Source organism: Leuresthes tenuis, unplaced genomic scaffold (assembly GCF_036924035.1).
Source record: "Leuresthes tenuis unplaced genomic scaffold, fLeuTen1.0.hap1 SCAF_5, whole genome shotgun sequence".
Lineage (NCBI taxonomy): Eukaryota > Metazoa > Chordata > Actinopteri > Atheriniformes > Atherinopsidae > Leuresthes > Leuresthes tenuis.
Window position 1 is genome coordinate 5,461,243 of NW_027325359.1, and position 15,206 is coordinate 5,476,448.

Here is a 15,206-nt window from a genome sequence, read left to right on the forward strand (position 1 = left end):
AGTAAAAGTCCCGGATGTTTAACCTAATACAGGATTCAAGAGTTTAAAATTAAAATTTGTGTTCAAATTCAAAGTCATTATTTACTATTATTTCTGTTGTATAATGGTTCTTCCATCTTACTAGAGTTGTTCTGTCAAGTGTTCAGTGTTTCAAATAAGTTGTTTTTGTTTTACTTTCTTTCTTTTTCCTGTTGGTGAGCATACATTCTCATGTTCGTACACTTAAAAAAAACCTGAAGCAAATTTTGAATGATTTACTGACAAGCTAGCCTGTCACCCCAATTCATTTGTAATCTATTGTTTACCAGTATCTGGACGATGCAGTATTTATCCATTATCTCAGAACTTACTCGATACTTTTACTTCAGTAAATGATCTGGTTACTTTTTCCAGTAAAACTAATAAATCTTTGTCTTATTGTCTTATAATGGCTAATGTCTTATACATTTATTGTAGTTTCAAAGAAAACAGCAACATACCTGTATTTTATTCTATAAAAAATCTGCCATTCATTTATGCTTACTAGAAAAAGCACTTTAAAAGTTTCTCAAAAAAACTCAACAATTGTAGCTTTTGCTTTAGTTATTAGACCATAAAGCTTTCATTCAGTGATTTAAAAAAAAAATTCTTTTGTACTCAACGAGTATAATAGAACGAGGATCTTGTCAGATAATCAGGCAATTATTTCAACACTGGAAAGGAAACACGCTAAGCTCCTGGGTTTGTCTCCCAATCTGTTGTATCTGGAATAAAACAACAAAGGCAGAGACAGAATTTAAATAGTATGGAGAATAATGCGCAGGTGAAATGATGTGTTTATCATGGTGAAATTATACCTGTCATTTTTGTTCCCTCTTTGGTCTCAGCTGGAACCCCAATGCCATATTCATTTTCACCAGTGACTCTGAAGAAGTATATTCCTCCTTCTTCCAGGTCAGACACCCTGTAGGACAATCGGCGGCATTTGTCCGTGAGTCTTTTCCACCCTTGTCTGCCAATGTCCCGTATGTCTACATGGTAATTTTTCACAGGGGCTCCCCCCTCATTTTCAGGGATGTCCCAGGTAACAGTGGCAGAGTTCTTGGTCACATCTTTGACTGTGATGTGAGTCGGAGGACCTGGTGAATCCAGAACCCTCACATTCAGGGTCAAAGATGCAGATCCAGCCCCGTTTTGCAGTTTTACAGTGTATTTGCCAGAATCATCACGTGTTGCCTGCTCCACTGTGATCGCGGTGACAGAGCCACTGGTGTTGATAATTCCTCTGACCCTCAAATCTACATCTGCTTTGTCCCATGACACGCTGGGAGCAGGTTTGCCTTTAAAAGGCACTGTCAAAGTGAAGGAACTGCTGTCTTTAACAAGCAGAGTCTTCCTCATCTCCGGGCTAATGTCGAACCTAGGCTCCTCTTCTCTCTCCATGACGACTTCAGGATCTGTTTCAGGGCTGGGTTCACTGACACCAACCTTGTTAATGGATCTGATGGTAAAAACATATTCTGCTCCTGCTGTGAGTCCAGTTACTGTAAACTCTGTCTTCTCTGTGTTGTGAACACCAACAGCCCACTCTTCTTCTGTGGATTTTCTAAATTCAACTTTGTATCCTGTTACTGGCGCCCCACCATCAAACAGAGGCTTGTTCCATGTCAGAGTGATAGAGGACCTGGATGAGTCAGTGATAGTAGGCTTTGCTGGAGGGGAAGGTAGAAACTTTGGATCTTCTGCCAGCGCCAGAGGACATGGGAGACTGGGCTCACTTAGACCAGCAGTATTCTCAGCAAATACCCTGAATTCATACTCACAACCCTCATGCAGGCCAGAAGCTTTGACTCGTAGATCATAGACTGGTTTCTTATTGACTCTGACCCAACGGACACCCTGCTTCTCTCTTTTCTCTATAATGTAACCACTGATACGGCTACCACCGTCAGAGGCAGGCCTCCTCCAACAGATAGTCATAGCTTCATTAGTAGCACTAGTGACCTCAACATCCATCGGAGAAGATGGCACAGTGAAGGGATCCATGGCCTTGATTGGCTCACTTTCTAATGTCTCCCCCTCCCCATATTTGTTCACTGCCCTCACCCTAAACAGGTATTCATTTCCTTTAATCAGCTTGGTTATCTTACAAGTAGTTGCCATCATGTCACCATACACAAGGGTCCATGCAACACGGCTGGTTTCACACTTCTCGACAATGTAATGCATGATCTCAGCACCACCAGTCTCATGAGGGGGTCCCCAGGACAGAGTACATTTTTCTGCTGACAGTCCAGCCACTTCCAGGGGTCCAGCAGGAGGACCTGGCCTGTCCAGCACCTTGCAGGTGACAATCTTAGATGTGGTACCTCCTGTGTTCTGCAGGGTAAGAGTATACTGTCCAGAGTCTTTCCTAACACTGTCTCTGATAAGGAGAGAGGTATGTGACTTTGTTGCTGTTATCTCAATCCTCCCCTTGGTGCCAATATTTCTTCCATTTTTCAGCCAAAACACAGTTGGGTTAGGGCGGGCCGAGATGTCAGCATCTATTCTTAGAAGGTCGCCTGCTCTGACAACCACTACCTGTTTAAATATTTCATCCAAGATAATTTTGGGTGGCTCCACATCATGCTGTACTGTAACAGGTCCGGTGGTTTCAGAGGGTGCACTGAAGAGCTCAGCTGCATTCTTTGCAATAACACGAAAATCATATTGTTCATCCTCCGTGAGGCCAGTCACTTCAAAGAACGTGTCCAGTAAATTTGTGAAGTTGCACTTAAGCCAGCAACTATCTGGCAGTTCTTTGCGCTCAACAGTGTAACCTGTTATCTTAGCCCCACCATCATATTCTGGTTTGTCCCATGAGAGTGAAACCGAGGTGTTAGTTATATTTGTGACTGTAAGATTGCAAGGAGGATCACACTGGTCCCTTGCTGCCACAGGTTCAGATGGCTTACTGCAGGATCCAACGCCTGCCATATTCTCAGCACAGACCCGGAATTCATATATCAGACCCTCTTCAACATTTGTCACCTTGTATTGGTTCTCAGTCACTGGGATTCTGTTTAGCTTTGTCCACAAAATACTGCTTTGATCTTTGCTCTCAATATGATAACCAATGATGGGGTTGCCGCCATCGCTGTCTGGTTTGCTCCAAGCAATGACCATTAGAGACTTTGATGCCTCCACAATATGGAGGTCGGTTGGTGGACCAGGTGCTTTGAAGGGATACTGGGCAACAACAGATTCTGTTTCAACAAACTGGCTCTTTCCATAGCGATTTTCTGCAGCAACACGGAACTGATATTCTGTGCCCTGAGTCAAACGACAAATTTTTATAGATAATCTTGCAACTGTTGCTGAAACGGTCTGCCATATTGTGCTGCCTGTATCTCTTTTCTCAACGACATAATTAGTAATTTGACAACCACCGGTGTAAAGTGGCGACTGCCATGACAGAGATACAAAGTCAGCACTCACATCATCCACACTGAGGTCAGTTGGTGGTCCAGGTCTTTCGAAGACATTCACAATGATTTCAGCTGATGTGGTTCCAACAGAGTTGGTCAAGGTCACCTCATACACACCAACATCTATCCTAGTTGCATCTTTGATAAACATCTGAGTTGTAGAGTCAGATGTGTGCACATTTACCCTGCTTGTCTCTTTCACTATGATGCCTTCTTTTTTCCATACTACTGTTGGAGATGGCACACCCTTGATAGGAACATCAATCTTCAGATCATTCCCTGCCTTCACACTGAATGTGTTGGACAGCAGATTAATGACAGGCTCAGCACTTGTATCCCTTACTATAACAGGTGCCAACAGGGTCTTTGGTTCACTGCTTCCCTTTTCATTCACAGCACTCACTCTGAAGAAATACTCCTTTCCTTTTATCAGACTGTTCACGGTCACTTCTAGTGTTTTACCCTTGGAATATTCTGTCCATGTTTCATCTCCCTTTGCTTGCATTTCTACAATGTAACATGTGATTTTGCTCCCTCCATCATGATCAGGCTTCTCCCAAGAGAGTTTTGCACTATCGGAAGTGACATCGCTGAGCTTAATTTTACCAGGAGGCAGAGGAGCCTCTGACACTTTAACAGCCTCAGGGGTCTCCGCTGGTTGTCCAGTGCCATATTCATTTACAGCCAGGACACGGAAATAATAGAAGCAACCTTCCTGTAGATTGTCAATCTTGTAGGAATTCCTTACACAGTTGCTACAGATGCTTGTGAATGCCTTCCTGGCCTCCTCTCGCTTTTCTACAATGTAATGAGAAATCTTTACTCCTCCATCAATAAGGGGCGGCTCCCAGGAGATGGACACAGAGTCTCTCTTTACATCCTTTACCACTAAATTTATTGGTGCACTGGGAGAGTCTAACACTCTGACGTTGATGAATGCTGATTTGGAGCCACTGCAGTTCTCAGCAGTCAATACATACTTTCCACTGTCATTTCTGTTGACATTCTCTATCAGAAACACAGTGTAGGAGCTTGTCACCTCAATCTGAGCACGCTCACTTACAGTGCCACCTTCCTTTGACCATTTAACCTCTGGCTCTGGCTTTCCTTTGATGGTAACAAAGAGACTTAAGGTGGAACAGGCTCGAACATTGACTATCTTTCTCAAGGTAGAGTCCAGTTCAATCTCAGGAGCCTCGACTTTCTCAGCCACTACCACAGACTCTGCTAGATCCACATGCTCCCCAACTCCAGCTGAATTTATTGCACATATGCGAAAATTGTACTCTGTGTTTTCTCTGAGTCTATTCACAGTGTAGTTAGTGTCCTCTACACCTGTTCTTGGTGTGCATGTAATCCATTCATCTTCTGCTGCTTCTTTCATCTCAACTACAAATCCCCTGATGGCTGCTCCACCATCATAGATAGGCTTTGACCATGTGAGAGATACTGTACTGTTGGAATAGTCTGTCACTTTGGGGTTGGTAGGTGGACCAGGAGGATAAGTAGCCTCACATATCTTTATATACTCACTTGGCTCACTGGGTGCACCCACACCAGCCGCATTTTCTGCAAGAACTCTAAATTGATAGTGATGTCCCTCTGTGAGCCCTGTACAACGGAAACGCAAGTCATTTAGCCTTCTCTTGTTGCACTTGGTCCATCGAACACCCTCTTTGTCACGTTTCTCCAGGATGTAGCCATCAATCTCTGAGCCTCCATCACTCTCAGGCCTTTCCCATGTCAGTACTACAGAGTCACCATTCACAGCACTGGCTGTAGGGGTTGAAGGTGCACTCGGTGTTGTAAAAGGATTTTGTGCAACAAAAGGCTCTGATTCCAGAAATTCACCAACACCATATTTACTCACAGCAGCAATTCTGAATATGTATTCTTTGCCAGGCACCAGTTTTGTCACTTTGTGACTTACTGCTTCAACATCAGGTTCCACCGCTGTCCACGTGACACGGCTGGTTTCTCTTTTTTCAATGGTGTAGTGAGTGACAGTGGCACCTCCATCATTTAGTGGGGGATTCCAGTGAAGACTGCACTTTTCTGCACTCACAACTTTGACCTTCAGCGGTCCAGCAGGAGGGCCTGGTTTATCTAAAACCTTCACATTAACTGAAACAGATGTAGTCCCACCAATGTTACAGAGGCTCAAGACAAAACGTCCCCCATCCACGCGTATGCAGTCCCTGACAATTAGAGTTGTATGAGTGAGAGTGTTTTTGAACTCCATTCTCGGCGTGACTTTGTCAATTTCTCTTCCATCTTTCAGCCACGCTACTTCTGGAAGAGGCTTTCCAAAGTAATCTGCATCAATAACAAATGTCTCCCCAGCCTGAACAACAACAGTAGTCTTGAACTTGGGATCAATGATTGCAGTGGGTGCTTCAATAACATCCTGAGCAAGAATAATTACAGTTTCTGAGGGTGTACTCCACACGCCGGCAGCATTCTTAGCGGTTACCCTAAACTCATAACTCTGACCTCCTGTCAGACCTGTGACAGTGAACACATTTTCAATCACATTGGTGAAGTTTGCCTTCATCCATCTGCCATCTGGGAGCTCTTTCTTTTCAACAACATACCCTGTAATATTGCTTCCACCATCACATTTGGGTTTTTCCCACTGAAGTGTGATACTCTCCCTGGTTATGGCAACAGCTTCAGGTTTACCAGGTGGATCACAGGGGTCTCTTGCCACATAGTATTCAGATGTCTTACTACATGAGCTGAGCCCAGCAATATTTTCAGAAAAGACCCTGAATTCATACTCAATGCCTTCCTCCAGCCCGCTTGTTTTGAAGCGAGTGTCCGGTATAACAAACTTATTCAACTTGGTCCATAAAATGCTGTTTTTCTCTTTACGCTCAAGGTGATAGCCAAGGACGGGGCTGCCCCCATCTCTGACTGGGGGCTCCCACTCAACCACCATGCTATACTTTGTCACAGTGGACACATAGGGGGTGCCGGGAGCAGCAGGAACACTAAATGGGTACTGTGCCATCACAATTGGAGACGTGATTGCAGCACTTTTTCCATATCTATTTTCTGCAAACACTCTGAACTGATATTCACTTCCTGTCTTCAGCTTGGTGACTTTGATTGTGGTTCTTACTGTTGTTGCTGACACAGTCTGCCACTCTGTACTTGTAGTATCACGTTTCTCCACGATATAGTTGTCTAGCTGACAGCCTCCTGTATACTCGGGTGGCTCCCAAGAGATAGTAACATAGTCAGAACTGATCTCATCAATCTTCACAGGGCCTTTAGGTGGATCGGGCTTTTCGAGAACAACCACAGTGACTTCTCCTGTGTATTTTCCAGCACTGTTGCTTGCTGTGACAGAGTACTGACCAGAGTGCTCCCTGGCAGCGTGTCTGATATGAAGGACGGTTGATAATGCCGCAGTTAAAACCTCTAGCCTTGATGTCTCTTTCACTGCTTGACCATCTCTTTTCCATTCAATCTTTGGTGCTGGGCGTCCAACGACAGGGATTTCTACTTTCAACGCTTCCCCATTCTTAACCGTGAATGTATTAAAAGTTATCTGGAGTTTTGGCTTAATAGCATTTTCTTTATTGTCGGCAGAGTCGAGCTGATTCTGAGGGTTGTTAGATAGATTCTCAGCAGGAGAAGCCGACTGACCTGGAGTGGGGAAAGATGAGCATCATTCAAAGAGCTGATGCAGAGCCTCATCTCACTTTGTGCTTTTTGTCAGTAATAACACATTTCATGAAACCTGGTAAAGAGGCAGAGCACAAGCAAAGGAAATAACCTATAAGCAGACTGGGATTACTTTTGTTAAAAATGTGAAACTTAGCATTAGCTTTGGTGGAGAAGGCCCTCAAGGAGTGTCCCTCTACTTTAACCTTGTTGAATGTGCTATTGTTGATTTAATTTTTAAATTTTTCAAATATCAAAAAAAGGAAGACAAGCTCAAGTCTATAACATAACCATAATAAAGATGTTATAAAACTGCAGCTTGAAATAATGTATTGATGATGTGAGTTAGAAGACTATAGCAATATAGCAAAAATATCAAGTATTTAGTTACTATTTTTACTGTCGTATCTATACTCAAACAATGATTTTTTTTATTTTCAAAACTCTACAACAAAGCTATCTTGGCTACACCCTGACAGATTAAATGCACAGGCATACCTTGGACATAGAGTGTTGTAGAAGCTGAAAGCCCTCCTGTGGGCTCTATATCAGACTCCTGTGTAACATTTACATTTAAAGTCTGAGCTGTTTCTTCAGCTTTATCTCCCACCTAAAAGACAGAGAGGGACAAAATTGCCAGAGAATGTCAGATTAAAGACAAGGTAATACTGATATGGTGCAATGTGTTTCTCTCATCTTTCAAAAACTGGCTATTTAAACATAGAAATTAGCTTTATACCCACGTTAACTTTGTTACACATTGATTACAGCAGTGTTTTTAGAAACTTTTCAACAAGTACGTAGGTTCTTTTGGTGAGTGTTATGTGCTAGAAACAGAAACACTCGGTGATGTTAAAAATAACTTGAGTTGCAGTAAAGCAGACAGCCATCTGCTCTGTCGAACAGGTGAAAGTCTATGATTATCTAACTCTTAAAGCTAGCCATTAAACATTTCATTTTAAGAGGACACAAAAAGGAACACTTACTAAAATAAAAGTAAGTCTTATGATAATAAAATTTACACTGCTATATTCACTTTTAAGATACAGATTCTTAAAAAATAACGAATTACTTACTTCATCTTTGCTTTGTTCCATCTTTTATCTTACTTGAATTAAGGCTTTATGTAAGAAACAAGTGTGTACTCAAAATCAAGCTTGCTCAGATGGTAAACTAAGATGAACTCAGTGGGGTGAGTCCCCAAACTCCTAAACAGACATTCAAAGCTCTGCCAATCACTGCCTGCTTTATCTCCATGAGCATGCAGTGACTTAAAATAAGCATGGCTGGATTGGCCAGCTGCTCATTCTTTCAAAGTTAGTCAGCAATGGGTCAGCAATGAAAAACTGGGGAGTTACTCAGCAGTTAAATGTATTGTGTTCCTTCTCTTGCATTAAGACTTACCACGTGACTTTACAAATAAGATATCTTCTAAATATATTTGTGAGTGTATATTGTGAGAATGCAGGTGATTTGTAAGTCAACACACCAGTCGTCTTGAAGGAAAAAAAAGCAAAAATAAATAAGATAAATCAAAACAATCCTGTGAAAGTGTGTGAAATCTGTCATCAGTACTATGAACAGTATGTAACAAAACAGAATGTGTAAACTGGTTGTAGTCCACGTGAACAGTTGATAAATGCGTGACTAAAACCATAGACATCTCTTCATAATGTCTATGACACAAACCAAATTGAAATTTTATCATGTGAACGCGATCGTGTTACTGTACTATGCAGCTAGATAATCATTTACACTTCAGGTTCTCTTTTATTCTGAAAAAAGTTAACCGGAAATGCATTGTTAAACACCGTTGAAGACTAATGAGAAAATTAGCTAAAGGCAGCTAACCGGTACGAGTGGGGAAATGACCTAAAACCTTTTAAAACTAATGCAAATAAGAGCCAGGTGGGGCTTTTTAAAAGGCGTTAAATCTACTGTCCGTTTAAAAAAGGCCTACTTTAGCACGGAGTCGATTGAACGAGGTGAGAGAGATTGAGAGATTGATTCATTCAATCAAACAAACATGGGCATGTGTAAAAACGTGTAAAAACTGTCACCGTTTACCTTTTTTAGTAGTTAAGATGGCTAGTGTTTACCCTCTAGTACACGCCGAATAAACTGATCAATTCCTTGATGAATGAATCTTTTAAGTAAGCGTAAAGCTGAATAAAAACATTACCTCTAGTTTTGTATTTTAATTTGATTTTGTGTCTTGTATGGCTGTATACTTTACTTTGACCAGATTTTCGAATAACCTGATATTTGGTAAATTGAGATGGGGCATTTTCCACTATTTTCAAATTCTAAATAGACTAAAGAATTGCATCAGTAAAACTGGGGACAGTTTTTCACTGACTTCACATGTGAACAAGCTGTTTTGCTGATAATCCAGCAGGTTAATGTCTACGGTAACCAACTGTTTTTAAATATCATGCTTCTTTGTTTCACTGGTCATCAGCAGGACCAGTCATGCCACTCCAGTTTGTGTACAGCTGTCAGGACTTTGTCACAGATGTGTGTCGGAGGAGCGTAAACCGTCCTGCATTGGCACCACCACCCACAAAGTTTGACACGACCATCAGAGTCAGCTGGACGGACAGGATGGACAGGGGACTCTTCCGCTACCATCTGGGTGATTTAGAAACGCGTGTCTTGCCAGGCCCGTGTGGCTATGTGGCTCAGCTGAATATTCAAAGAGGAATAGAGAGAAGAAAGCCTCAGGAGATACTGAGCATTCAGCAGGAGTTTAATGCCAGCCAGTTTAACTTTAACAAAATCAATCCAGAGGAAGTTATATTTGAGATGATAAAGAACACAGACGGAGGCACAGCTTTACCTGATGAGGAAGAGTTGCCTCGACCCTGCAGGATGGTTGTATTGATCAATGTCAGCCCTCTAGAGTTTGGACATTGTCTCTTTGTTCCAGATCCCTCACGCTGTTTCCCACAGATCCTGACGAGATCTGCAGTCCAGGTCGGCATCGAGTCTGTGCTCCTGAGCTCTGACCCCGGTTTTCGTGTTGGCTTCAACAGTCTCGGAGCCTTTGCTTCTGTCAATCATTTGCACCTTCATGGATATTACCTAGAGCACGAGCTCATGATAGAATCCATGCCAGTTAAGCCAGTGGTGTCTGAAAAAGGATTTTATCGCATGCAGGGTTTCCCTGCAGGATTTTTGTTTTACACCGAATCAGACGAGGTGGAGAAAGTAGCAAGAACTATATGTCAAGTCACAGACTTTCTTGTGGATGATAACATTGCTCACAACCTGTTTTTGACCAGAGGATGTCCACCATGTGGTTGCATACAGAGCAAAAAGGATCTCTGTTTGAGAAATGGTGTGCGCATTGCCATATGGCCCAGAACTGCCTGCTTCGGTGCCAAAGAGGAATCTGCTTTCAATGTTGCTCTTTGTGAGCTGGCCGGACATTTGCCATTTAAAAACAAAAAGGACTACGATTGCACGACTGAGAGAGATGTAATCAGTACAGTGCAGCGGTATCTTCTAGCTGATGATGAGTTTGACAGGGTGGAGCAGCAGCTCTCCACTCATTTATTAGCATCATGATGCATGGACAGAATCAAATAAACCACAAAGAAATCAACATTTTGGACACACCTACTCATTCTTAAATGGTTGATTGAGGCTGGCGTGTCCAAACTGCTACTATATATTTCAATATATATGTAAATATTCTGGTTGGATAGAATTGCATAAATGTTGGGTTACAGGGATTTTTTTTTAAATTATTATTTAATCCAAAAAATAATATAATAAATCTGCTTTAAATCACTGAAGAATGTCTTCCTTGCCATTTCTCCCTTTTTAGAGATCAGTTCAGCTTCTGCTCACTCAAACCTTTTCTTCCCACTGTAACTTATTGCATCAACAGTCACTTCAGTAAGCATGACAGTGGTGCTCAAATCAAAGAGATTCAGCGTTACACGTCATCCCTGAAGAGCACATCATCTGCAAGAATAACATCACCAAGGTAGCAGTATAAAGCTTAGCAGTAAGCAGTGACCATAGTTAACTGCTCACTCATTTTAATGAGGTCCCTCATCAGGGAGCACACAGCACTCTATAGTAGTAGTCTATATGTTCAGCTCTGGACACGCTTCATAACGTTTTGTTTTGTCCTACCTTGACTAGTGTGTTAAATATTTACACAACAAAACTCACCCGTAGTAAAACTGCAACCTTCAACCACCTGTCTAAAAATGACAGCAGACTTGGGAGCAGTTTATTTCCTCAGGTTTTGCTTTTTTATTTTTGAGGTATAATAAGTAACACATAATATATTCTGTTTAAAAAGCTGTACACTAAAACTTTGAACTAAAAAAGCCTCCAAGTTGCTTCTTGTATAACTAAATGAAACACTATAAATGAAGCATTTTAAGCACATTAAACTCAAGTAAAAATGACATTAGATTTTATATGGAATGATTACGATGGGCTTTTAACATTGCTTTCTCTTTGTCTCATTAGTTCGTATATGGCAGCTTTGTGGAGTTGGCACTATTTCATGGACGTGCAGCTGACATTTTGTGAGATATTTTCCCATTTCCTGTGTTTTTCACCTTCCTGGATTGACATTTTAAGTACAGGACACTACAATTAAATGAAGACAAAACTGAGATCATTCTGTTTGGTAGCAAAGAGAAGAGGGTCAGCGTTGGTAAATATCTTGAGACTCGGGCCCTTACAATCACTGACCAAGTTTGTAACCTTGGAGTGTTGATAGACTCAGATCTGACTTTCAGCAGCCACATCAAAGCTGTCACCAAGGCAGCTTTTTACCAACTTAGAAACATTAACAGAATTAAAGGTTTTCTCTCCCAAAAAGACCAGGAGACACTCATCCATGCATCCATCTCCAGTAGATTACTGTAATGGTCTTCCCAAAAAGAGCATTAAACAACTGCAGCTCATCCAGAACGCTGCTAATAGAGGTTTAACCAGGACTAAGAGATCTGAACACATCACACCAGTTTTAAAATCTTTACTCTGGCTTCCAATCAGTCACAGAATAGATTTGAAAAGCTTACTGATGTTTTACAAATCCCCGAATGGTTTAGGACCAAAATACATCTGTGATATGTTCAGAGAACATAAACCCAGCAGAGCTCTTAGATTCAAGGACTCAGGTCAGCTGGTCCAGTCCAGAGTCCAGACTAAACACGAAGAAGCAGCATTTAGCTGTTATGCTGCAAACAAGTGGAACAAACTGCCAGTGGAGATTAAACTTTTACCAAATGTAGACAATTTTAAATCCAGGTTATAAATATTGTGTCTATGCATGAAAACTGCACGATATCTTTTAACTTATCTAGACTGTTGCTTGTTTTTATTCATTTTAATTGTTTTATTTCTTTCTATTTATATTCTTTTGCATATTTTTAATGCTTTTTCTGCTCACTGCTGCAATGCTTTTGTTTTATATAAAGCACTTTGAATTGTTTTGTACATGAAATGTGCTACAAATAAATTTGACTTTGACTTTGACTTTAACTTTCTATATTACCCATATGTTTACTTTCACTCTTTGTGTTATGTTCTGTAAACCGAGGTACGGTTTGTGACCTCGGTAACCCTTGTAGAAAGTAGCAGGAACTGCAAACAATACTGTTTACTGATGACAAATTCAAGGAAAAAACCTACATAAAAGTGGGTTCCCACTATACTTTAAGTACAAAAAATTGTCCAGGTAATACCACCATGTGAGTCGTTAGTTCATACCCTCAAATGCCATCCAGAATCACGTCCTCTAAAGTCCCACTCCTACAAGTGCCCAGAGGGAAATGCAACTCAAATTAATGTTTCCATATCAGACCAGACATAAATATGAAATCATTCGTTTAAGAAGTCACAGAGTCCTCATAACAGGGAAGGAGGCTGCACGGATGGCACATCTCCATGCAGCACTTTGAACTTTATGTTTTCGTGCAACACAAGATAAATACCTCAGTTATTTTCAGTCAATAACACAACATGTGTCCGAATGTTTGACTGCTACTATATGTACCGCAATGTCAAACTATTCCTTTAAACATTATTACTTATAAATTAAATATTATCATAATATAGTAAGTAATAACAAAGTTTTGATCAATCTTTATTAATTAGGCTGGTTTTAATCATATTTTGATATTCTACTCCATTTAAGCGAATTATGCATTTTTAATCCCAGGGGCAAGTTTATGATATCGACCAAAAGAAAATTTAATATAAATAAAAAAAGTAATTGTGGCAAGTTATCATTTAGGGCATTTTTACATGAGAAAATGTATTAAATTTCGGACAGATTAAACTATGTTGAAAGGTGCTTTTACAACAGTGGCTGGTCAATTCAATTTCAATTCAGTTTTATTTATATAGCGCCAAATTACAACAATTGTCATCTCAAGGCACTTAAATAATATAGTCCAATTCAAGACAACTGGAATTCAATTCATTGTAATCATAATCCAATGAAATCCAATTCATTAATAAAAAAAATAATCCAATTCATTCATGTAGAGCCAATTCAAAAACAATATCCTAACTAAGGAAACCAAGAGATTGCACCGAAACTTGTCTTCAGTCCAATCTCCTGTTCTGAGCGTGCCTGTGGCGACTGTCGAAAGGAACTCCCTTTTAACAGGAAGAAACCTCTGGTAGAACCAGACTCAGGAAGGGTGGCAATACGCCTCAACCAACTGAGGTTTGAGAAGACAGAAAAGAAGTGTCTGCTTCCCGGACATTTACTGGCAGCTTATTCCACAAGAGAGGGGCCTGATAACTGAAGGCTCTGCCTCCCATTCTACTTTTAGAAACTCTGGGAACCTGCAGTTTGGGAGTGAAGTGCTCTGTTAAGAAAATATCTTACAATGAGATCTTTAAGATATGATGGAGCTCGGTCATTAAGAGCTTTATATGTGAGGAGAAGAATCTTAAATTCTGTTCTGAATTCAACAGGAAGTCAATGAAGAGAAGCTAAAACTGCATAAACATGATCTCTCCTTTCATTAGAAGTCTGGCTGCAGCATTTTGGATCAGCTGGAGGCTTTTCAGAGAATATGTGGGACAACCCACTGATAAAGAATTACAGTAGTCCAATCTTGAAGTAACAAATGCATGGACTAGTTTCTCTGCATCACCCTGAGACAGGATGTTCCTGATTTTATCAATATTATGAAAGTGAAAGAAGGCAGTCCTAGAAACCAGTTTTATATGAGCGTCAAATGATAAATTCTGGTCAAAAATAACTCCAAGGTTCCTCACTGTAGAACTAGAAGCCGAGGAAATACCATCTAGAGTAACTATATAACTAGACAATTTCTCCCTGAAGCGCTCAGGTCCAAAGAGAACAACTTCAGTTTTGTCTGAATTTAGAAGCAGACAGTTCTGAGTCATCCAGGTCTTTATGTCTTTAAGACATGCTTGTAGTCTGACCAACCTATTGGTGTCATCTGGTTCCATAGATAAGTACAGCTGAGTATCATCAGCATAGCAATGGAAATTTATGCCAATGCAGTTCCTTTAATCCCAATAACATGTTCAAGTCTCTGTAACAGAATGCTGTGATCGATCGTATCAAATGCAGCACTGAGATCCAACAGGACAAGCACAGAAACAGACACAAGTCCGTTATCAGAGGCTAAGAGGAGATCATTGGTAACTTTCACCAGTGCTGTTTCTGTGCTATGATGCACTCTGAATCCTGACTGAAACTCTTCAAACAGATTATTTCTATGTAAATGATCGCAAAGTTGAGCTGCAACTATTTTTTCAAGAACTTTAGACAAAAAAGATCAAATCCAATATGGAAAACTTCTTTGAACAGTATGTTTGGGATTGGGTCTAAAATACAAGTTGATGGTTTAGAAGAGACTATTGCTGTTGTTAGCTCAGAGAGATCAACTGGACAGAAGTCGTCTAAATACAAATCAGGTTCTAAAGATACTTCTAAAACTGCTGCACTTGAGCATACATCAGTGATAACAGTGGGAAGGATTACACCAATCTTCTCTCTGATAGAAACAATTTTATTGATAAAGAATGTCATGAAATCATCACTGCTGAGAGTTAAAGGAATACATG

General features: G+C 40.6%; 2 protein-coding genes across 2 annotated transcripts; one reads left to right on the forward strand and one right to left on the reverse strand.

The window, feature by feature from the left end:
- Positions 1–662: 662 nt before the first annotated feature.
- LOC140306919 (titin-like) lies at positions 663–8,416 on the reverse strand. Its single transcript, XM_072385558.1, has 4 exons — positions 8,198–8,416; positions 7,620–7,731; positions 837–7,103; positions 663–743 (listed from the first exon to the last, which is right to left on the reverse strand). Exons 1-4 carry the CDS (start codon positions 8,216–8,218, stop codon positions 709–711), a joined length of 6,435 nt encoding a protein of 2,144 aa, XP_072241659.1. The 5' UTR covers positions 8,219–8,416; the 3' UTR covers positions 663–708.
- Positions 8,417–8,937: 521 nt separating this feature from the next.
- gdpgp1 (GDP-D-glucose phosphorylase 1) lies at positions 8,938–10,864 on the forward strand. The gene is made up of 2 exons (XM_072385189.1): positions 8,938–9,106; positions 9,583–10,864. The coding sequence occupies exons 1-2, from the start codon at positions 9,013–9,015 to the stop codon at positions 10,689–10,691; spliced, it is 1,203 nt and encodes a 400-aa protein (XP_072241290.1). The 5' UTR covers positions 8,938–9,012; the 3' UTR covers positions 10,692–10,864.
- The last annotated feature ends 4,342 nt before the right edge of the window (positions 10,865–15,206 follow it).

Excerpts from the sequence above, each read along its gene's own strand:
- LOC140306919 (XM_072385558.1), bottom strand. The coding sequence starts at position 8,218 with ATGGAACAAAGCAAAGATGAA. Across the intron at positions 7,732-8,197 it reads TGGAACAAAGCAAAGATGAA|GTGGGAGATAAAGCTGAAGA; the intron begins GTAAGTAATTCG and ends TCTGTCTTTTAG. Across the intron at positions 744-836 it reads AGAGGGAACAAAAATGACAG|ATACAACAGATTGGGAGACA; the intron begins GTATAATTTCAC and ends GTTTTATTCCAG.
- gdpgp1 (XM_072385189.1), top strand. The coding sequence starts at position 9,013 with ATGCAAATAAGAGCCAGGTGGGGCTTTTTAAAAGGCGTTAAATCTACT. Across the intron at positions 9,107-9,582 it reads CACGGAGTCGATTGAACGAG|CAGGACCAGTCATGCCACTC; the intron begins GTGAGAGAGATT and ends ACTGGTCATCAG.